General features: G+C 43.4%; 1 protein-coding gene across 4 annotated transcripts in view; it reads left to right on the plus strand.

The window, feature by feature from the left end:
• Ptch1 (patched 1) overlaps window positions 1–15,370 on the plus strand; it is a 68,791-nt gene extending 53,421 nt beyond the window's left edge. For all 4 annotated transcript variants that reach the window (XM_090329495.1, XM_090329494.1, XM_090329493.1 and 1 more), the window contains 7 exons: window positions 1,260–1,443; window positions 2,820–3,100; window positions 4,852–4,989; window positions 7,346–7,488; window positions 10,086–10,185; window positions 10,686–10,940; window positions 12,274–15,370. In XM_090329495.1, the coding sequence (XP_090185621.1) occupies window positions 1,260–1,443; window positions 2,820–3,100; window positions 4,852–4,989; window positions 7,346–7,488; window positions 10,086–10,185; window positions 10,686–10,940; window positions 12,274–12,828 (1,656 nt within the window). In that variant the 3' untranslated portion in view covers window positions 12,829–15,370. The remainder of the gene's footprint in view (window positions 1–1,259; window positions 1,444–2,819; window positions 3,101–4,851; window positions 4,990–7,345; window positions 7,489–10,085; window positions 10,186–10,685; window positions 10,941–12,273) is intronic.
• The last annotated feature ends 9,033 nt before the right edge of the window (window positions 15,371–24,403 follow it).

The raw sequence follows: 24,403 nt of genomic DNA on the forward strand, positions 1-24,403 counted from the left end.
AAACTAAGTGCTTTATAGCAGTGTGCAATGCTGTCAGGTTTGACAAGGATGTGGGTACAGGAGCCTGCCTCAGAGATCGTAGCAGGGGCCTGCCCCGGGAGCTGGGTTCGATGGAGCTAGAGAACAAGGGCCCTGTGGGATGAGTATGATTGGGCCCGAGCCCTGGATGTCATTTCCTCTGCCTAGAATGGAGAAAAGCATGCATGGAGGCAGTGAGCTGCACTATGTAATTCCGGAGATGGTTTGAAGACATACAGTTGTTACGTACTCTGTGGATTAATTGAATCCAGATCCCTAAAGTCTAATTCTCTCCTTCTCTTCCATGTTCTTTCTTCCTTCTCTGTCTCTCTGTCTCTCTCTGTCTCTGTCTCTCTTACTCTCCCACTCTCTGTCTCTCTATGTCTTTCTCTCTCTTTCTCTCTCTCTCTCTCTCTTTCTCTCTCTCTCTCTCTCTGAACTGTTTTTCATTTTGTTTAAAAGAAAGAAAGAAAAAAAAACCCAAGTGTTGGAACAAAGCCCAAATCTAAAATAAACAGGAAAAATCTTTTTTCAACCAATGTATCTAGAATATATACACACACACTCAATCTCACAGTGTCTCAGATCTAAGCAAGCCCACAAGACCTACTGTAGAGGGAGCCTGTTTGGCCCTGCAGAGGATTCAGTTTACTAAGTCTGACCACCTCTCAGAAATCTGATTACCCAGAAGGGCCATGGCTTTGTATTAAGTCTTTTCCACTTTCTGGCAATGGACATTTTTTTGAATACACAGGTCATAGGAGGCTAGTGTTAGCAAAATTTATACAGATGTTGTTTTATTTTTATAGCTCTCCTCCATTTACTGGGTGGCATTTCCTTCAGTGTTAACAACAGAGGTTAACTGCACACAGACGTGTATGGGGATCCTTGCCAGGTTTTCCCCCTTCCCCTCCTATAAATATGTTTCTCCAGATTGTTCATTCTCCGCCTTGGCTGCAGACAGTCTTTTAGCATTCAGATTTAATTGGTTCAGCCAATTCCGGGGCCATCTGCAGAGCAGTGTGTTCGTTATAAGCACACTGATGAGTATGTCCCCCAGTGCGTGCATTTTGAAAGCAATCTGAGGTGTTTCGATGACACTTTCAAGCCATAGGCGTTCTGTTGTCTGTTGTGGAAATTAAAGGTCCAAAGCTCAGGCCAAAGCATTTTCACTCTACAGGCCGGAGTGCATTTATCCCACACCCTGTTCTGAAAGACCTCTGTCCTCTGCTCTTTTGTAGTTGACTAAACAGCGTCTGGTGGACGCAGATGGCATCATTAATCCCAGTGCTTTCTACATCTACCTGACGGCTTGGGTCAGCAATGACCCTGTTGCTTATGCTGCCTCCCAGGCCAACATCCGGCCTCACCGACCTGAGTGGGTCCATGACAAAGCTGACTATATGCCAGAAACAAGGCTGAGAAGTAAGTAGCTTCCCTGAAGGTGCCTCATCCAGCTCCTCGAAGCTGAGCAACAGCTTCACTCGTTGACACTGCCCAGGGTTCAAAAGTGTAAATAGAACAATATATTTCTTTTAGTTTAAAACTCTGGGAGACAGATGAGAATGTGTAATGGAATACAGCTCTACACTCTATCTCGTTGAGAAATAAGAGTCTCTAATCTCCTTTTGTAGCTTTAGCTCTTAAGACGTGCATCAGGCATTTCTTCTGAATGCCAGCTGTTCCATGTGAAAGTCGGGGAGGCGTCCAGGTTGAGTGTTATTTTACTATTGCAGAGTTTTATCGCTGGGGATTATATGTTTATCTTAACTTTGTCAACTCTGGTGTTGAAGGGATTTTTGGCACGTTGGGTCATTCCTATAAGCCACCAAGCACCTGTACTCTGTCAAAGCTGTTTAAACTGGAACAGAAAAGTCTGTATACAACAGTGTCCTCTTCCTTTCACCTCTCAGCCTGGAGTTTGAAAGGTGGTTCTGTGTGGATTTAATTTGCATTTATGATAGAGATCTTAGTAGCAGCGTATGCTTTGGCCATTGGGCCAAGAGAAGACGTGAGAAAGAAGACGGGTCCCCTTTTGCAAACATGGCTGGGCTGCTAGCGGGTTGTGCTTCCCAGTATCTAAACCCCCGAGCCTGGTGGCAAGCAGCCAAGGCTTGTCTTAATGAAAATTTATAGTTGAGATTATAATAGGGCAAATCATGTTTAGCAAGTCAACTGAATGACCCCAAAGGGTCTGGAACACACAGCGGCAGTAACTAAATGCTTGTTGTAGAAGGATTTTGTCTCATTGCTGAAGACTTAGCATTGCATTAGAAAAGAAGTGAGGACGGTTTAAGTTGGTTAGGTCACTAAAAGGATAAGAAAGTAAAGCATTTTTTTTTTTTTTTCCTCAGCAAAGCATGACTCTAGAATTATTTGGCTCTTGGAAATGATTGAGGGCACCAGTTTGAGCATAGACTTTTCACGTTGGTCAGTGAGACAAGAAAATGTTGCTTGAGTCTTGAAGTATTTAGACCTGTCTAAACCAGTGATCACTTGTGGAATATTAATAAAATGTTTTCTATTTTTGAAGACCAAGATCATGGACTCTGTCCTGTGCCATTACTCCTCCTCCCCCCAAAAAAAGCTGTGATTATTTTGTACAAAATACTAAAGTAAATGTGAACATTATCAACACCCAATGACATTTACTGCTTTTCCTTGAAGTTGGAAAAGGAGCAGTCAGTCTGTTTACTGGAAGAGTTCCTTCGTATTTTCGTCGTCATTATAAAATTACTGTACGGACACAACGACTCACAGCAGGCCCTGTCTTGTAACCTGTGTTCTCTCTGTCTGTCCAGTCCCCGCAGCAGAACCAATCGAATATGCTCAGTTCCCTTTCTACCTCAACGGCCTTCGAGACACTTCAGACTTTGTGGAAGCCATTGAAAAAGTAAGAACCATCTGCAACAACTACACGAACCTGGGGCTCTCCAGCTACCCCAACGGCTACCCTTTCCTCTTCTGGGAGCAGTACATCAGCCTGCGCCACTGGCTGCTGCTGGCTATCAGTGTGGTGCTGGCCTGCACGTTTCTCGTGTGCGCCGTCTTCCTGCTGAACCCCTGGACGGCCGGAATCATTGTGAGTTTATTAAAAGGAAGTCGCATTCCTTTCAGCATAGCTCTCTCTGCAGCCAGGAAGTTTGGTTGATGTCTGGGCCTTTGGAAGAGGGTATAAAGATTGCATCATCTGTAATGTATTTCTTCTGCCTGAGGTGGGGAGGCTTGTAGTGAAAGGTGGAGCTTGTAATGGCGTTCCTCTTGTGTCCCCTTCTCCCCCAGCTTTCAAAGGTGTGTCTACTGAATATGGGCCTCATAAGACACACTTACCAGAATCTAAATACAAAGCAAAAAACCCCCAATCTTTTCCCTAAGTTTAAAGTATCTTTTTATGACCTACAGTGGCAGAGAACCAGAGAAGTTAGGGTGCAAGTATACAGAGGAAAGGGCCTTAGAGGTGTTTGGATCCCTGGAGAAAAGAGTCAACTGCTACCAATAACCTATTTTGAGGCGTCCTTTCTCCAAATTCCTCTCCGACTCGAAGTGAGTCTCATGTAGAGTCTAATAAAATCATGGCCATGTTTGAATTCCACAAACTGTGGTATAGCCTTTAAAATGCCAAAATTGCAAAAACAGAGCAGGTTTTGTTTCTGCACCATGAGTCTGGGCAGCAGCAGGTATGTGAAAGGTAAATGTTTAGTCTGCAGGAATTTTCATAGCACTTAAGCCATGGCCTTCATCCATCTTTCATTATTCTCCACTGTCCTAGACCTCCACCCAGTGAGGATCATTTCCTCAATCTTCTCCATGTGTAAAGAGAATTGGGTGGCTATTTGTATTTTCTACCCCTTGGCCACAGAAACACCAAAGTCTACTTTTACAAAGAAGATGAAGGGCTAAGGAAAGCTGTTCCTTGCACTTAAGGTCTGCTTTGTCTACCCCAGTTGTTCCTCATGTCTTCAAAGCCCAGCAGCCTTGTAATGTGACACGCATCCGCTGTTGACAGCTTTCCCATTAGCCTGTTCCCAAACTTTCTTCACTTAGCCTGTGAATTCTCCAACAAAGGCATGGCTCCTTTATAAGAACCTGTATTTATCCTATCCTGCCAGCTTTCTTCAGGGGGAGGCAGCCAGAAACTTAACATTTCAACTCAGTTGTGATGTGACAGCTTCTGATGCTTAAGCCTAGAACAGAAGGAAAGACCTTGTTTTAAATTGTAGCTGTCCTCAGCACTGGTTCCAGGATCCTTGCAGAAGTCCTTTATATAAAGTAAGATCCATGCACATCTTTTGTATCTCTAGATTACTCACAGTGTCTGATGCAATGAAGTTGTTACACATAGTTGCTATACTGCGTATTTTAGAAATGATGAGAAGAAAAAAAAACGACCTTTTTGGTACACATGGAGGTTTTTACCCTCCCATATATTTCAGTCCACACTTGGTTGAATCTGTGCATGTAGAACTCACACATTCAAAGGGCTGACTACAAAACTGGTAGCTAAATGGTGAGTCCTTGACTATATAGTTCTTTCTGGATTGTTCCAGGGGAGTAGTCTCAGTTATGTGTGGACAGGCATATAGAAAAACAGTTGCAGAGAGTACTTAACTTTGATTTCATGTGTTCCTCCTTCTTCTGTCAAACAAATTGCTTGTCCCAGATTCTCCCTTCCCAGCAAGAACTAGAAGTAGGAAGTAAGGACAGTTGTCCAAACTAAAAGCAAGTTTGTACTTTAATGGTATTTGGTTCTCTGTTGTTGCTCTGAAAGAAGGGCATACATAGCATGCCTAGCCATGCACAGTGTGCCCTCATGGATGCCTGTGTGTCTTCTAGGTGATGGTGCTGGCACTGATGACAGTTGAGCTCTTTGGCATGATGGGTCTCATTGGAATCAAGCTTAGCGCCGTGCCCGTGGTCATCCTCATCGCGTCTGTTGGCATCGGAGTGGAATTTACCGTCCATGTGGCTTTGGTATGGGAGATCACTTTAAACACAATTTGGCTCAAAAGGCAACGTCTCCTCTAGTTCTTCCAGTGTTCAAGTGGGAACCCTTTTCACTTTCCCCCATACATCAAAATGACAGGACCTTAGTATACAGGAGTTCCCTGAGGAGATTCCTTTCCCTCTTGGGGGGTCCTGGGACAGGGGCATGGAACTTAAGTCTTACCATGAGCTAAGGCAGCGTCCTTGGGGTTAGAGTAGACTGGGGGAGAAAGCGTTCCTCTGATGTTGACCACATCACTGCTATCGCCTCAGGTCCTAAAGTTGTCACCTTTGTTCTTTGAACCTATGTGTGCATGGGCATGCATACACACAATTTTAGAAACAATAATAAGGAGAGATAGAACAAGACCACCCTCAGGCGCAGTGGGGAGAGCATAATTGACAGGGAGGGAGGGGAGCTGGCAGCCGTGAAAACACCCGACCTGTGAGTAAAGGCTCAGATGCTCAGCCCTGAAGAGCTAACTCTTTACCTCAGCCCACCCAGTTCCATAAATCTCCCAGCCTCCGAAGTTAACCAGAAAACAAGAGAGCTAGGATTATTTTCCACAGGATTTCTCCCCTCTTGTCCTATGCAGGAGGAACTTAGGCTTCAGGACAAATTCAGTCTTGAATCCAAGAAACAAGTCTACCATATATATATATATATATTTCTCAGATGAATATTTAAAAAGCTTCATAGCCAGGTAGAAGTTATGTTCTATCTGCAGGCATGCTTATAGCCTAAGCACCAGGATTACTATTGGGCCTTCAGTAAATGCCTATGGACTCACTTGGTGCTGATGCTTAGAAGGGCCATGCTGGGTCCTTAGTGTGGGGCTTTGACCAGATGACTTCGCGTTGGTTTTGCAGTCATCTAGTACTGCTCTTCACACTCAGCGCACAGCATGTGCCTGTCTTCCTAATGCTACTCCTTTTGTTTTCCGTGTCAAGCTGTAACTAAGCAACTTCTGAGACCATAAAAGTCAGTATTTCAGAAGAAATGTTTCATTGAAGTTAATAAGCTTCACATACAGGATCAGTCTTCTCTAAATTTTGATCCTGTGCCATTCAAGTGAATTGAAAGTAGTTGGTTTTATCTGTTTGCTGTTGTTGTTGTTTTAGTAGCTAGCTTTGCTATTAAGTGCTTTCTAGAACAAATTTCTACAGTTAAAAATGCAGTCTGTGGTCTTTGTTACTTCTAGTCCAAGGCTTTTCCAAAAGCTGTATCACATATAGGATATAATTTTCTTGTCCTGTGCATGAATTTTGGAATTTTTTTTGCAAGAGTTCAAAAGATGATAAAATGATCTTGGGGGTTTAAGCTCTGCAACCAACAAAATAACAACAACAACAACGTTAAAAAAGAAACTGCTTCCTCTTGAAATTCCTTAAGAAGTAGGCAGGTCCCTATCAGGTTGCTACATTTTAGTAAACATCAATTGTGTGCCATGAGACAAGCCAACAGTGGCATCAAGTACAGATATGATACAAAGAATTATGATAACAACCCGTGTCTTTCTCAACTTTGAGAACAGTTTTAGAAAGTAAAATAATGTATGCTCAGAGCATTCTGTGCATACTGTATTTCTTTGATAAAGAAGATAACTACTTGTCTTTTTAACAGGGCACACACACACACACACACACACACACACACACACACACACCCCATAATGGCTCCTTGCCTTCCCCTCCCTTTTGGCATATTTCAGAGCAGTCTAAACTTTGTAAAACAGAATAAACTTGTGCCAAGCACAATCCTCCTTTCTCTCTGGGACTAAGTAGGGGACAGCAGTCATTCAAGGGAATTTCACATATTCAAGTGTCCTCAGTCACACAGTTCCCAGCATTCTGCACAAGTTCCCATTGGGTAGCAAACAGCACTCTTATCTGGAGGGGCTTTAAGAATGCAAGGGCAGCTCACATACCAAGGTCAGACTAAAGTTGCGCTTTCAGCATTGTTTTTCTCATGGTGCTCAGGTATAGCACAAACACATTTGTTTCGAACAGTGACAGAAATTCTGACCTCAATGACATCATGGAGAAATAATGTATTCAGCCCCAACTGCCCTTCAGACCAAGTTGAAAACAAGATCTTGACCAACGAAAACATCAGCCACAATACTCTGTCTTTCACAACCAGCATTCTTCTTTGTGACTGGTATGAGAAGTGAAAGGAAATATTTGTTGAAGATTTACCTCAACAAACATGACTGTAGTGAAAGCCTCATCTATCTCCCCGGATTAAACAGTAAACTCAGAAAAGCATGTTCAGGAGAAATAGGGAATGCCTTAAAGTAAAGCTGATCTAGGACTCATCACCTGACCTCCTGTCTTTACACAGGCCTTTCTGACTGCCATTGGTGACAAGAACCGCAGGGCTGTGCTTGCCCTGGAACATATGTTCGCACCTGTCCTGGATGGGGCTGTGTCCACTCTGCTGGGAGTGCTGATGCTTGCAGGGTCTGAGTTTGATTTCATTGTCAGGTAAGTGAGAGCATGAGAGATGACTTGGTTTTAAAGGTGATTATTCATATTTTGTTGTTGTTGCTTATCTCCGTCTACATCTGGTAGATGACAGCATCTCTTCACTGTCGCCCAACTTTCTTTTCTACTAAGAGATACAAAGACAAGCTGTGTTTCACAGCCATCTTAGAAATATCTTGAAGACCTTAGGCGGAGGTAAAGGAGCGATAGACAAAGGTGATTTCCCAAAGCATCACCCATTGTCCCAGTTAGTCACCCACTATCTTACCTGTTAATGTCCCAGGGTGGAAAAGTATACATAAAAATGAACACATTGAATCTTTCCCCAAAGGGAAATTTGGGGAGTGGACACATTCCCCAAAATGAACACACTGGACCTTTGCACAGCCCACTAGGCAGGCAAGCATCCTAGAGATTCGCCCTTCCTGGAATGAATCTTCCAGTTTACTCCCTGTGGTTTGCACTAGAGCAAGTCAAGAGGTAGAGTCATTATTCCATTGGGGACCAGGACTTCTTTCTCTGTGTCATGCGTCTGAATCCACTAGGGCACTTTACACTTAGATGGCATTGGAGGATGAGGGGAGTGTTTGCATTTCCAGGCAGCCTCTAGGTGAGGCCCATGGATGCTAGACTTCTCAACCCAGCTATTGATAAGTTCTTAAGTTCTTGTTTGCCCAGATACCAATGAGTTGGCCTAAAGTTTTGGCTTGTTTTAAGCTATTAGTTTGACTTTAACTTTTATTTCCTTGGTACACTCTCACTCAGACATTTGTATTTTCTCTGTTTTAAAAGCCCAGCATGCCGTAGTCTTTTTTGCATAATTACTTTCTCATTGAGCACATAACATAATGGCAACTTCACAAGCTTCATATTGCCCATCCTCAAGAAACAAGAGCCCTGTCCCCTTCTATGTGGCTTATGGCCTGGAGGGGGAAGAGACTGATCCCCAGGCATGTCTACTGAGCTTGTATGAATCGGCCTCCCAGAGAATGCTGGGTGAGCCATGGAAGAAAACATGGGCTGACTTAGAGCACCCAGTTGGGAGCCTGCCTGGAGGGCAAAATCCCAGGTCTCTCATCCTGTTCAGGCTGCTGGTTCCCTCCCAGAGATATCAGGGTTCCTGTTTCAAACACTTAGAAAGGGCTTCTCATTTTCTAAAACTGAGCTTGAATAAATGAGCAGACATTGTATACACAAAGCTGTCAGAAATCTAATTGGTTTGTTTATGCTACAGTGAGATGGATGGGATGCAAATGTCTTAATGCCTACTGCTGATATATGCCTCCACTGAAAGTTCTAGCAGTTTACATTAAAGCAAGACATTGACTGCTTTGTTTTGAGGTGTGTGTGTGTTAAAGTAATACAGCTCAAAACTTTCTAGTGTTTACAATAGCTGTGAGGTATTTGTATTTTTATAGGGATTCTCTCTCCTTTCATCTAACTTCAAAACATATATAGACATGACAACATTGCTTGCCTGTTCTGTTTTATGATCCAGTGGAACATTAGCAGATAGATATCTTGCCCTCCCTCTTTCCAGAACATCCTGAGCCTCTCTTCCTCCCCACCCCAGCCCACTTCCATCAAAGCCCTAGAAATCATTAGTTCCAGAAAGGCATCCTTGCGTGGAGCACGAGCCCTCCTGCTGCGCTGAGTGTCTGCCAGAGGCTGTCCCTGGCTGACAGGTTTACCTTGGTATTCGTGAAGGATCCCAGTCCTTAGCTCTCAATGGTGGGAAAGCAGAACTACTTGTTCGCTCTCCTCTTCTACCATGGTGCTGCAGCCTTTATGTTTGAATTGGCTGACGCAAAACAAGAGTATTCAGAGATGCTAAATTGTTCAACAAAAGATTGGCCCGCAGAGCAGCCCCGGCATTGTGGGGCACCTCACGCAGCACAATGCCCCAGCTCCCACAGAATGGGCAGCATTCTCTTTGCAGAAAGCTGGTTCCTGTGTTCTAAAAAGGTTGCAATTGGAGCTATTTGGTAAAACTGGAACTCACAGAATTCTAGGCAGAAAGTTGTGATTAATGAAAGCCCAGGGAAAAGCCTTACCTGATATGCTGGAGACTTAATTAGAGATTCTGCTGTAAGAGGCAGAAGCATTTCACAGTGGATTAGCTGCCTGCAGAAGTGGGCTTCTTCTCCTCCTGGGCCAAATTGTTTAAATTCTACACCCTTCACTTCATTTGTTTGCTTCTGCTGGGTTTTCATGAACGGGGCCCCTTGGCATTGTATTTGTGCTTTCAGTTTGCTCAGCCATTCAGTTCACATTCCATATTTTTGTGTTTGTGTAACACATTCATAAATAACATTACATGCCATGAGGTTTTAGCAAATTAACAAACTAATTTTTTTCCTTCCCTTATGAGCTAATAACTATGGGGTTGTGTAATCCTCAAACTACTAAGGTACCAAAAAAAAAAAAAGCTAACAGTATTTTTTAAGTCTCATAGTGGAATTTGAATTATACATTTATAACCACTATTACAAATGGGTTGGATTTGGGTGCAGATATGCTGCAGTATTTGAGTACTGGAGGGTAGTGTAATTTTTTTTTGTCACCCTGAAGGTTCCTGTTTTCTTTTTATCTTCAAGGTATTTCTTCGCTGTCCTGGTGATCCTAACAATCCTGGGTGTTCTCAATGGATTGGTTTTGCTTCCTGTCCTTTTATCTTTCTTTGGACCATATCCTGAGGTCAGTAATTACTCTTGAGCATAATGTCTAATCCACAGGCCACTGAATGCTGTTTTGCCTAGTGTCACTGTTAATTTAGATACTTACGTATTTCCATATTTGCCAGTAGTTTATTTATTCTTTCAGGAAATAAAAGCTTGGCTCTTTACAACTTGGTAGCTTTGAGGGTGGGGGGGGAGAAGGATGGTGAGGACTTTGTTTAGCTTTAAATCAACTAATTGACAGCCTGAGTCTTTTCGATCTATATTAATGAAAGCTTTCCGCTCTGGCTGAATATTTGGGCTTCACAGAGGGATGCCCATCTCACCTTTCTTGTGTGAAAAGGCAGAGGCTATTCTTTTGCTCCTGCTCTTGGACCTCTGGGTTCATTTCGGGCTGATAGACAGAGGAGAATACATAACATGTGGGGTTCCTGGGTAGGAGACAGAGACTCCTGAATAATACCTTGCTTTGTAGAGAAATAGACAATAAAACTTTTCATCTGGAATCTTCTTAACTAGGTGTCTCCAGCCAATGGTCTGAACCGGCTCCCTACTCCTTCCCCTGAGCCACCCCCAAGTGTTGTTCGATTTGCAGTGCCCCCGGGTCACACAAACAATGCATCTGATTCCTCTGACTCCGAGTACAGTTCTCAGACCACAGTGTCTGGCATCAGTGAGGAGCTTCAGCACTATGCGGCACAGCAGGGCGTGGGAGGCCCTGCCCACCAGGTGATCGTGGAAGCCACAGAAAACCCTGTCTTTGCTCGTTCCACTGTAAGTCATCCTGGTGGCCAGGGGAGGGTCATTTCTACCCATGAAAATGGGCCAGATGGTCTAAGGGAACTCTCACCCACTTGGGGCAGCAAATCACATAGGCAAGATGCAAGGAGAAAGCATATGCCTGGCCATCTCAGGAAAGCTACCCGTGTATGTGATGTACGTTATAAACTACTTAAAGATGTTCTCCTCCAGTGATTTGATCTTATGGATTGAAAATAGGATAGCAACTGGCCCTGTCTCCAGCACTGCTCATCTAAGTCTCCTCAGCCCATCTGCCAGGTGTCTAGAAGGAGTGGTAAAGCTCAGGCTCCCCTGAGTTCTTAACTTTCATTTCACAAGGTCAAGAGGATCCTGGGAGTTCTTTCTCAGAGGCCCAGGGCCTCAGCCCCTGCCTCTACCCTGTTGTCCCCCAAGATGGCTGAGCTCACCTCCTCCCCCGCCCTTCACCAAGGCCAGGAGCTCAGCAGGCAAAAGCCAAGGAAGGTTCCAGGGCTCATGTTGCTCCACTGAGGCCCCCTGCCATCCCTCCAGGAAATGGGTATTCCAGTCCCAGGCCAGAGCAGCCCTTCCATGAAAGAGAGGGAGGCCAACCAAATAACCTAAATTGTCCTCCTCTCACCCCCCGTGACGATGCCTGCTGAGCTGCAGTGTGAATCTGGTTTTGTTCAGCGGGAGCCTAAAAATAGGTACAAGCTGAACGACTTTGAAGTTGGTCACGGTCCTTTTGATTGATGTGGCCACTGTGCTGCTCTGTGCTTTGTATAGAGACCCAGAAACCAGATTCCTAACAATCAGACAGAGCAGCGCTGCCCCATACATGTTTCCTGGTGATGGTAACTCTCACTCTGCTCTCTAGTCCAGTAGCCACTGGCCACACGGGGAAGCCATTAACATGTGTCTAGTACGGATGAGGTGTTGGGTTTTGAAGTTTAATCCATCTAGACTCCAGTGGCCACAGGCCTTTCATGAATGCCATAGTTGACAACAGTGGTATAGGTAGCCCTGCCAGTGTGCTGCCTTGTGGCCAGCCCGGGCCAAAGTCTTAGCAGTTGTCAGAGGAAAAGAGCCCAGGGTGGGGCTGTGGATCACGGGTAGGAAGCACACCACAGCCCTGCACTTAGGGACGGCAGCCACATGTATGCAGCCAGCTGCACTGGAGCAAGGCTAGAAGGAGATTCCAAATAAAGCCCTCTTTTGCCACATCATGGAGGTCACCGAAGGAATGGGTTTGTCTTTTGCTTTGCTGGCATTGAGTGGCTGCCTGGTCATGTACGCAGCCGGGGTGGGTGGTCTGCTGCCTCTGTTAATCTGTCCTCCTCCTCTACAGGTGGTCCATCCCGAACCAAGACATCACGCCCCCTCCAACCCTCGACAGCAGCCCTACCTGGACTCAGGGTCCCTACCCCCCGGGCGACAAGGCCAGCAGCCCCACAGGGACACCTCCAGAGAAGGCTTGCGGCCACCCCCCTACAGACCGCGCAGAGACGCTTTTGAGATTTCTACTGAAGGGCATTCTGGCCCTAGCAACAGGGACCGCCCCGGGCCCCGGGGAGCCCGTTCTCACAACCCTCGGAACCCGGCGTCCTCCGCCATGGGCAGCTCTGGGCCCAGCTACTGCCAGCCCATCACCACTGTGACGGCTTCCGCTTCCGTGACTGTTGCTGTACACCCTCCACCCATCTCTGGGCCTGGGCCAGGACGGAACCCCCGAGGAGGCCTCTGCCCAGGCTACGAAGACTACCCTGAGACTGACCCTGGGCCGTTCGAGGACCCCCATGTGCCTTTTCACGTCCGATGTGAGAGGAGGGACTCGAAGGTGGAAGTCATAGAGTTGCAGGATGTGGAGTGTGAGGACGGGCGCTGGGGAGGCGGCTCCAACTGAGGGGTGTGCTGTCCCAAGGCCTGGGGGACCCAGATGGGTGCAGACAGAGAAGTTCCTTGAGGGGCTCAGGCTGCATCTCCCAGGGGACCTTTTAGGTCCTGGGCCAGTCTAAAGTCTCCAAGCTCTGTTTATCAGTCCTGGAGTACCAGTCCAGAGTCCACGAGTAACCTCTTAAGGATTCATACAACTTAACAAAGACCATAGCAACTTCACCTTTGACCTTCCTGTTTACCATTGTTACTGCAGTACGGTAACAGGTACCCAGACACTGCTCCCCTGTGATCGCCTCATGGTGGTAGAAGTGCCTACCCTGCATTGAATAACCCGCCATCCCTTCATAATGTTTAAAAAAAAAAATGAAGTCAACCTTTGCAATGTGGGGGACTGTCTATATAGATAAACAATAGTTCTTTTCTCTTAAGTAAGCATCAATTGACACCAGGCATTGTTTACTTTTAAAGGGTGATTAAAATCTGAAGCAAAGAGGCCAAAGATTGGAACCCCTCTCCCTTCCCCCCTGCCCCACCCACCTCTTTCGAGAACTGCTTAAAGAGAACTGCTTGGAGTTAGGGAGGAGGCCGTGCTGCCCTAGAGAGCAGTTCGTTGTTACTGTAACCAATTGTATTATTTTGTTAAATATTTCTATAAATATTTAAGAGGTGTACACATATGTAATATACGAGGGAATAATGTAAAGTAGAATGGCCTGGGGTTTCTCCACTCCTGCCCCAGAGTGGGGAGGTCATGGGGGGGCGCCCCTCCCTTTTTGTACATTGATCTCTGTGCCACAACCAAGCTTAACTTAGTCTTAAAATTTCAGCATATGTTGCTGCTGCTTAAATATTGTATAATTTACCTGTATAATTCTATGCAAATATTGCTTATGTAATAGGATTGTTTTGTAAAGATTTCTTTGTTTTAAAATATTTTAAATTTGCATATCACAACCCTGTGGTAGTATGAAATGTTACTGTTAACTTTCAAACACGCTATGCGTGATAATTGTTTAATGAGCAGATATGAAGAAAGCACGTTAATTCTGGTGGCTTCTCTAGGGGTAGTTGTATGCAGTTCTTCTGTTTGGGTGTGTGTGTGTGTGTGTGCGCGTGCCTGTGTGTCCATGTATGGATTTTCCAATGTACTGTATTGTGATTTTTTTTAATCTTGTTTATTTCTCTTTGCTATCTGTAATCTGTAGTGGGTTCTCATCCGGTCAGGCCAGAGGAGTCAGAATATCTTTATGGCTCTGTGCTAGTGGAAGGGGTATCCCTAAAAATCCACCTTATTCTCTGGAAATGGTCTAAGAGAAGCCACATTCAATCTCACTGTTTGCCCTCCAAACACTCCATCTTGTGCTTCAGAGAAAATGAGTTTCTTCACATGGATTATTATGTTGGATGTTGGAACCTCAGAGTGTAGAGCCAACTGTCTTTATTGGAGGTAAAGAATTAGGAGCTATGTCTAGTGGGGAGACCTAGCTAGGCCATGAGAATCAATGCACTCTAGAAAACTATGTAGTATTCTGCCACATGTGACTCATGCACGTGTGTGCACATCCATATAGCACCCACGACCCTAATACAGGTAGAAACATCTGTCCATTCATCCTTCACAGTGGCAAGCTAAGGAGATGATGTTTTGAGACCCTACAATTTAAATTTCCTCTCCTTAATTGAACAGCTAGTTGAGGATTCCTAAGTCAGCTTTCTTCCAGCATGGTGGGCGAGGCAGACTCAGAAGTTCTGAGATTATTTTCAGTACATTCATATTAGGTGCACACTTCTAAATGAATCAAAATATGGCTTTCCTCTGTCCATTATCATTATTCTTTCAGTGCATTTCTCCTTTTTTGGCAAGCACTAAGATGCTAACTGCGTACACCCTATAGCAGACCGTATATGAAGTCAACTATTGCTCTGAGAATTGGGACTCCTTCACCCAAGACCAGCAAATGTTAGGGAAGCATTGTTCAGCTCCCTCTCCCAGTCAGCTCCAACAGCCTGTCTGGAAAGAAAGGGACCCCATGCTTGGAGTGTGTGAAACAGCAGCCTAAGCGACAGTGGCGGGCGGGAGACTCTATGAGCTGCTCTTGTTCCTTCTCCTTTGTGTCGTCTATGGACAACTTAATGCAATGCCCCCTCCCATTGCAGTACTACCAGCAGCATAGTGACCTCAGACCCTAAAACTCACCACAAAAACTGTAAGGTACTAATTGGAAGCCATCTGTGGCTGCCAGGTGTGTGTAGTAATAGCCAGGGCCCTAGCTATACCCCACTCGCTCACGTCTATGTGTCCGACAGCCACACTGTCTGCCAACCTAACACCAGCTCTGCTCAGAGAATATTTCCTGAGGTGAGGAGAGAGCTTGCAGATTCTGAAGATGGCTTCTTCCCTGTAGCTCTAGCTGTACCCCTGACTGCCCTTCCCTCACTCCTTTCCTGAGCCTAGCCATGTATGGCACATGAGGGTCTGGGCTGCCCGCTGGTTTCTGTTGAGCATAGAACTTTCTTCCTAAGTCACAATGAATGGCCAAGGCTAGTAGGAAATTCTCTCTCTCTCTCTCTCTCTCTCTCTCTCTCTCTCTCTCTCTCTCTCTCTCTCTCCTCTCTCCCTCTCTCTCTCTCTTTAAAAAATGTTCTCTCCTTTTTCTTTCTCCTTAAAAATTTATTTTGTATGTCTTGTTTGTTCATTTGGATGTGTTAATTTTTTTTTTAAAAAAGATCTTTGCTGATATTTATAATTTTAATTTTGTATCATAAGAATGTTTTCCTACAGTATTTGTCATGCCAGTTTATAACAAAAAAATGCAGGGATTTATTTCTATTGGAAACACTATTCCAGCTATGTTTTACTTTTGAACAGAATTTTTATTTGTATAGAGTGCTTACTAATGTTAAATAGTTCAGAGAATATAACATTTACATTAAGGACTCATGATAGGTTTTAGTGTAAGGAGTTTAAAGGAAATATTCAAACTGGGTCTCATTATCTGCCAATCTGGGTAGAAATGAGTTTGTGTCATTTCAATTACAAAGATAAAAATATGCCATATAATTTATTTATATGAAAATTTATTTTTGTAGTGTACATAGTAGTCGTCAAGTCTTTTGACAGAAGTATATTTTTAAAGAATTTATATGTGATGATTCCATAATGTCTGCAATCTTGCTGGGACAGACATGAGTGGGGACACTATCCATTGTAAATGACAGCAAGGAAACAAAAATGCTGACCAGTGTTAAGAGAGTAAGAGCAAGCAGCTACATGCGATTGTGAAATGTTTATTAGTTACCATTTGTGACCTAGTGTGGTTCTCCTTTTAACCGTGGAAGGTGACAATGTACAAACTCTCTAAATATTAATGTTCAAACACTGATAGAAATTCTAACATGAATAAAAAATAATATAACTTGTTGGTTATGTCTTCGTGAATAGAACTGATTTTTTTTCTCCTTAATATAATTCCCGTACGTTTTTGTTTGTTTCATCTCTCCACTTTGTCTAATACTCTGTGTTTTTCGGTGCTTGTCCTGGGCTTGAACTTGGGACGTGTGCACTGTCCCTATACTCTAGTGTATATTACTAGTGCTCAACTATTTTAAGCTACAGTACTACTTCTGGATTTTTTGGTAATTAATTGGAAAAGAATTTCATGGGCTTTCTTGCCCAGGATGGCTTTGAACTGCCATCTGCAGAGCTCAGCCTCCTAAGTAGCTAGGATACGGGTGAGCCAACGATGCTCAGCTTTCCAATACTTGCTACTTATTCTATTTCATTGAAGCCGTGGTGGAATTTCAACTCGTAGATACCTAAGAAGTTTCTAAACAATCATCCAAATAATCTCATCTCTTAATATACTTATTTTTTTCATGTAATGCTAGTCATTAGAGGAAACAAGATCAAATTTAAAAATATTCAGTAATAGTGTCATTGCAGATCAAGATAACTTACAATATGAATATTTTTGAAGGCTTATTTTGATAGAATTTCACCATAGCCATGGAGAAAAAAAATATGACAAGATAGTGACAAAAATCTTACAAAATTGGTCGGGCATGGTGGCTCACACCTGTAATCCTAGCTACTCAGGAGGCTGAAATCTGAGGATCAAGGTTCAAAGCCAGCCCAGGCACAGAAGAACCTGAGACTCTTATCTCCAGTGAACTTCTAGAAAATGAGAAGTGGGGCTTGGCTCAAGGGTAGGGAGGTAGCCTTGAGCTAAAGAGCTCAGGGACAGCACCCAGGCCAAGTTCAATCCCCATGACCCACAAAAAAAAAAAAAACCTAGAAAATTATCATCCCTAAATAATTTGTAGTTAAGCAAAGAAGGGACAGGCCTGGATTGCTAGTAAGCATATGGCAAATGAATCCTTGTAGGGTCAGCCAGCTGTAGCCTGTGATTACCTCCTGGTTTTGTGCAAATTTGTCACAAGACAGCCAGGTCCATTTCCATACATGTCCATGGTTGTTTTCATGTTGTAATGACAGAATTGTGTCATTTGCCATGAAGGCTGACTGGACTGCAGAAAGATTCACTCTCTGGCCCATCGGAAGAACCCTGCCAATCCATCTTCAGACAAGGTAGAAGAAGCCAGAGTTACTCGAGTGTGGTCTGTGAATCAGCACGCTTTGGAAGCTTGCTAGTACAGCCGAAATCCAATGCTGCCCCAGACCTACTAAATCAGAGTCTCTGGGAACGAGGCCCAGGAATCTGTACTTTAATGAGCAGTCCTGGTGGTTCTGATGCACCAGTCGAGATGATCCCTAAATTCCTTCCAGCCGAATGTGGCCATGGTTCTCTAATTTGACTCAGGCTGCACAGCCAATGCAGGCCAGATTCTGGAAACAACAGAGAGATCCTGACTCGTCTGTGTGGTCTTCCACAAAAACACATGTTCCTCTGTGGGAAAGAGTCGAGACCTGTGAACTTTGCGTTTGTGTCTGGGAGTCTGGGGAGAGGAATTCCCTTTCTAGTGCTGTGCCGCAGCTGGGAGGCGGGACCTCCAGAGAGGACCTAACAGGCTGGGGGTGGGGTGAGGGGACATCCACATTCTGCATCCACCCTTCCTGCCATGAGGGTTTCCCAGCATCCAGTTGACCAACGGTGACTTGGCAAGTCACTTGAAACCTCAGAGGCCTGTGCCCTCTATAAATTAAAGACAGTGAATGTTCCAGGGAGACAGCCACATCCTGTGTGTCCTGCACTGAGTTCTAGGTCAATCACCCACCCTGTACCTCTTGGGGAGGAGTTTTCTTCTCTATGGTAACAAAGGCCCTTTGCAGAAACATAACAAGTGCTAGAAGACGTTGTACTTTGGCCCTTATTTGGAGGCACTGGAGGTAAGACAGTAAATGCCAACCAAGGAATCTGATGTTCTGCTAATACAATGTCTTTAACGGATACTTTACCTGTAAAATAATAATAAATTATTAAACAAGGTTTTACTACCCCATTCCTACATCCTAATATAATCAGTGCTCTGGCTTAAGCCCTTCACAAGTGAATGTCATACACAATGCTAACTGGGTTTGTTCAAGCCATGGAGAATATTTCCGTATGGAAAACATTAATTACATTAATTAGTATTCAAGTTGAGAGTATTCAAGTTCTATTAAGATTTGCTATATACTACCAGGATAGCCATTCCTTAGCATCCTGTTTTATAGTTTGATAAGTATCATCTAGTTGCGTAAACAAACATAGTTCTTAACTCTATTGGCTTGAAAGAAGATTTTAAGCAGATTTGGGTCTCAAAATCTACCTTTCCTCAGGACTTAGGTAACGATAAGTCCTCATCCCTCCTACCCCTTCAGTATGGCACAATTTCAGGCAAGCCCCGTGGTATGAAGTTTCCAGTAGCAGCCACATGGATGTAAAAAAAGGTATTTCATCTTTGATCACTGGTTACTGACCTCCCAAAAGAAGTAAAGATAAGCCTATTAATCACCTGGGAAGTATATTTGCCAAGTTTTAATTACTTTTAATAAAGGCAGTGTATAATAAGAACATGCTTTAAGTGTGAATCCATTGAATCATTCACATGGTCCCAATAGAGGGCCTGTATGATACCATATTCTTCTGCACAAAAGCTATCAAAGATTTTGAAGGACTCTGATGGTCTGTTCACAACATAGTGGAACTCAAGGGAACAGAAAGACCTCATGCACCATAGATATGACACAAAAAGTAGTATGAGAGGTAAAGATACCGAAATTCCACCTGGCTTGGCCACACATGAACATCTTACGAGACATGATATTTTTATTCGTGCCTTAGGAATTCCTTTTCTTTTTTGCTAGTCTTGGGCCTTGATCTCAGCAGTTGGTCACTGTCCCTGAATCCTCTCTGTGCTCAGCGCTAGCACTCTACTACTTGAGCCACAGCACTGTCTCTGGCTTTTGCTATTTATGTGGTACTGAGGAATCAAACCCAGGGCTTTACACACGCTAGGCAGGCACTCTACCACTGAGCCACAGTCCCAGCCCAGAATTTCTTAGGGAAAAGAGAACAAAGCCCTATGACTGAGATGCTACAAAGAGAAGCAATGTTGTAGAGCTGATCCTTGCCTTGAGATTGAATCAGTAAGAAGCAATGAGGAGGCCTCTTGACATCCTGTTTTCCTAGAGAGTGTTATTTCGGTTCATCTGTTACCTATCCATGAGGCAGGGCACAGGAGTGTGATATGAGCTACCAACAAGGCAAACAAGTCAAATAAGTTGTTCCTAAGAAGGCAAAAACAGGAAATACCTTTATCAACAACACCGCCTTTCTGTACGAGGGATCACAGCTTGTCTTCTCAAGGAACAGGGTAGGGAAAGATAATAACTTGTTTCCTTTTTATAAAGGAAAAAAAATCATGTAAATAGGGGAAGAATTGATGAGCATGTTCTGACTGGTGAGTTATTATTTAAAAAATGAGAATTGTAGCATTGAGCCCAAGCTGAGATGCCAAAAGAGAATCATCTTTGTAATTAGAAAGTTTAATCAACAGCCGTGGTAGGTGGACTGGTGTTGAGAGCTTCTTTAGCAGCCAGAGGAGAAGCATGATGAGGCAGGAATGGAGAATAGGCTCTTCTCTGGATTAAGAGTGAGAACAGCCAATCCATCAGAGAAGACAAGAGCAGTTGGACAGAAAGTAAGGCTAATACTATGGAGAAGACCAAAGCAACCATCTAAATCAAGAGAGAGCAGACAAATGAGGGAAGATCGATGAAACAAGATAGAATGGAATAGCGCCAAAAGTTAGCCAGACACCACGTGTTAATGGCTGCAAGAGCAATTAACAGCTCTTTACACTTGAATTATGACCGTGTACTTGGCCATTTTTCTCAACGGATACTTTGGTTCTTCCTCACAGCTCTCATCTGACACGGAATCATGGAAGGTTATCAAGAACTGTGGAAGCTTGCCATAAACCACAGAACGTTAAATCTGCCAGTGACCTTTGTCATCTTGGACTTTAAAAATGGATAGGACATGTCAACTTTAGCCAATGCCACAGTCTGGGAGTCAGATTTCAACCTGGATTTCTGAGATTAAGTCTTGTTGCTCTCATTCCTATTGTCTTCATTTCCCATATTCTCCATGGCTTAAACAAACCAAGTTAGTATTGGAATTCTGTGCTAATTTCAAAGGTATAGGAGGAGGTCAGCACCTAGCAGAGCTTCTGAGCGGCTCCTCCCTTTGCCTAAAACCCCATCCTATATACTTGGGATGTTCGATCGAACTGCAAAAAGCTATTGTAGAGGAAGCAATGAACAAATCTCTTAATTCTGCTTCTGATAGATTTAAATTCCAAAAGCTAATGGGCCAAAATGATCCTCCTTAATCAGAGGCAATTAATAATGTGAAACGAGTTTTGCATTTCACAAGAGAATTTGTATTTCACAATTGAAATCTCATGCTTCCTTTGCTAATGGTTGTAACGGCCCGTAATCATAAGCACACACAATTTAGATAGAATTTTCAAACTATAAGTAAGGAAAAGATGCCTGAATTTATGAATTATTCTTTCACTGCTGAAAATATAGTCAGGATCCAACTTGGGCTGGCCCAAACATACCCACATGCAAAAGAAATTCTAACTTGTCACTTTGACCCTTTCAGAAATTCCACCATCTGCTGGATACCAGTGGTCCACACTTGTAATACGAGGCTGAGATCTGAGGGTTGTGGTTCAAAACCAGGTGGTGAAAAAAAAAAAAAAAGGCAACAAGTCTCCAATTGATCACTAAAAGTTTTAAGTGGAAGTGTGGTTCAAGTGGTGAGCACCACCCTCAAGCAAAAAAGCTAAGGGATAGAGCCCAGATCCTGAGTTCAAGCACCAACACAAGAAAAAGAGAAAAGAAAAGGAAGGAAGGAAGGAAGGAAGGAAGGAAGGAAGGAAGGAAGGAAGGAAGGAAGGAAGGAAAAGAAAATTCCAATCTCTACTGTCATCCCTCACTATCCAGGGGGACTGACTCCAGAACCCCTATAGATTCTAAAATTATCAAATGATACTGTACCTTATATGAAAGGGGTACAAAGGGGTACAGTAGTTACATATAATCCCACACATGCTCTCATATTCTTTAAATTATCTAGATTATATATCATATCTCCTACCATGCATGCATATGCTATGTAAATAGTTGCTACATAATATTGTCTAGGAAATGATTTTTAAAAGTCTGTAAAAAAGGGCCGGGAGTTTGGCCTAATGGTAGAGTGCTTGCCTTGCATGCACGAAGACCCAGGTTTGATTCCTCGGTACCACATACATAAAAAAAAAAAGCTGGAAGTGGTGCTTTGGCTCAAGTGATAGAGCCCTGAGCTCAAGCCCAGGACTGGCCAAAAAAAAAAAAAGTGTATAAAAAAATCTGTTATGTGTTGGGCATCAGTAATGCACACCTGTAATTCTAGCTATGAAGCTGAGATCTGAGGATCTACGTTTGAAGCCAGCTCAAGTAGGAAAGTCTATGAGGCTTTTCTCTCCAATTAACCACCAAAAAACTGAAGTGAGGCTGTGGTCCAAGTGGTAGAGTACCAGTCTTGAGCAAAAAAGCTCAAGGACAGAGCCCATGCTCTGAGACTGACACAAGAAACAAGAAGGATGAGGAGGAGGAGGAAGAGGAGGAGGAGGAGGAGGAGGAAGAAGAAGATGAAGAAAAAGAAGTCATCTGTATCTGTTCAGTCATTTTTTTTCAAAAATTTTTCATCTAGATTTGGCTGTATATACAGATGTAGAAACAACAGAACAAGCGTTCTTCTATTCCCGCTCCCTGAGAAAGTCTCTCCTCAAGTCCAATCCCAACACCAATGCCAATAGAAATCTGTCCATAAGAAAACTTCTAGTAGTGGAGCCCCAATCTTAATACCAATGATAATGGTGATACAAGGCTCCATTTCTCAGTACGTGTCAGGCCAGAGCTGTTTTCACTGAATGAACTCACAAACTAGGACATAGCTAGACAGAGATTCCCAGTGATCAGGAAACAGTGAGAACATGCAGGAGGAAATGGAACAAATGAGGCAGTGGTAAAAGAGAAAAAAGCAGCCAAGAAATAAGGAAGAGAAGGAAAGGCCAAAGTTGAACTCAAAAGGCATCAGTGAGTATGAGGTCTTGGCAGAAATTCCTCACCCCACACCCAAGTCATTTTATGAGCTTGGTGGTACAGCGACTTCATTAGGAAGACTAAACCTAGGCATTTTAGTCTATGGGAAGTATTCTCCTCTTTCTAGTTTCTTCCTCTTTCCTCTCTATTTTCTTCCAAAATTGTAACATGGTAGGCCTGCTTTGAATGGAGATCAAGAAGCTATCGCCCACGAGACAAATGCAGATTGCCTCTTTGCTCAAATAAAGTTTTCTGAGAACACAGCAGCATCTACTCATTCGTCTTCCCCTTGACTGCTTTGGTACTCTAGTGACAACTGAGAAATTGGGGCAGAAACCATATTGTCTATAAAACTCACCCATGCCAGGCACTGTCTGCTTTATCTGCTTTTCCTTCATCTAGAATATCTACCTTTCACAGACATATGGCTCATGACCTCATCAAATTCACATCTTTGCTGAATGTCACATTCTCAGCGATTCTTGCCTGTTTAAAATAGTAAATTCATTTTCTTTCCAGTACGTCCCATCTTTCTTTTCTACTTTTCTCCACAGCATTTAGGATTATCCAACATCTTACATTTTGGCAATTGTCTGTCTGTTGTCTTTCTTATCCTACTAGAACAATGTCAGTTCTTCACAGCCAGGGTTTCCTTTTTCTACTACTGTATCCCTCTATTCTGTGCTGAAAGGTTAGAGTGGAGTCTAGACTTTGGAGTATGGTGTTGAGTTAATACAGTTAGTGTATGAGTGAACCTTACAGGGAATTGCTATTGTCATTCTTCTTTTCCAAATGAGCAAACTAAGGTCATATGAAGTTAAGTGACATGCAACAGATTGAAATGTTAGTAATTAGGGACCCTAGTAATGGATTCTTGAGCATGAATGCTCAATTATTGATGGAAACATTTTCTAGCTCTGGTAGCTTCTACTCTTCTTTCATCCAGCAGGATGTAGAGCATTATCCAGATCTAGGCACTGTGCTCAGCTCTGTGTAGGATGAAAATAAGAATCTGACAATCTCTTTCATTATGTCGTATGTAGAAATGGATAGATCTAGAACAAATCATGCTAAATGAGGTAAGCCTAGCTCAAAAAGACAAATGGTATGTGTTTTCTCTCATATGTGGAAGCTAGATCTAGAATGCCACTGGGCATGATAACTTATATAGGACTCTAGCTATTCACACCCTAACAACTAGACTAAGGGAGGAATTCAAAGGCATAACTCTGCTGAACACTTAAAATACCATTTATCAAGACAGATTCCAGGAAATGGTGGTGGGTGGCAGTGGAGGTTTGTGTTTTGTTTTGTTTTTTTCATGTGTGGTGGTTGTTTTATCTTTTGAGGGAGGAAGAGAGAAGGGTGCAGAAATGGAGGGAGGAAGGATAAGCAAATGGAGTTGTGGTTCTCAGTATGTTTAATGAACTATGTTTAATGAATGATGTAACTTGTAGACAGGGACAATTGGGGAAAGTGAAGGAAGAGGTGATATTGTCCCAAAAGAAATGCACTTACTACCTAAATTATGAAATGGTAACCTCTCTGTGCAACACCTTAATAATAACACTAAAATTATATTTTCTAAAAAAGAACTCTATCTCTTTCACTGGGTACTGGTGGTTCATGCTTAGCTACTCAGAAGGCAGATATCGGAGGGTTGTGGTTCAAAGCCAGCCTGGGCAGGAAAGCCCATGAGACTCTTATCTCAACTACTCAGAAAAAAAATCAGAAGGGGCTCTGTGGTTTATGAAGTAGAGGGATATCCAGGAGCAAATAGAAATTCAGAAACAGTCTCTAGGTCCTGAGTTCAAGCTTCAGACTGACATACACACACACACACACACACACACACACACACACACACACACACACATCTACCTCTCTTTAGTGAGCTGGGCACTAGTGGCTCACACCTGCAATCCTAGCTACTCAGGAGGCTGATATCTGAAAATCATAGTTCAAAGCCAACCCAGGCTAG

Source organism: Megascapheus bottae, chromosome 3 (genome assembly GCF_031878675.1).
Source record: "Megascapheus bottae isolate mThoBot1 chromosome 3, mThoBot2.hap1, whole genome shotgun sequence".
Classification (NCBI taxonomy): domain Eukaryota; kingdom Metazoa; phylum Chordata; class Mammalia; order Rodentia; family Geomyidae; genus Megascapheus; species Megascapheus bottae.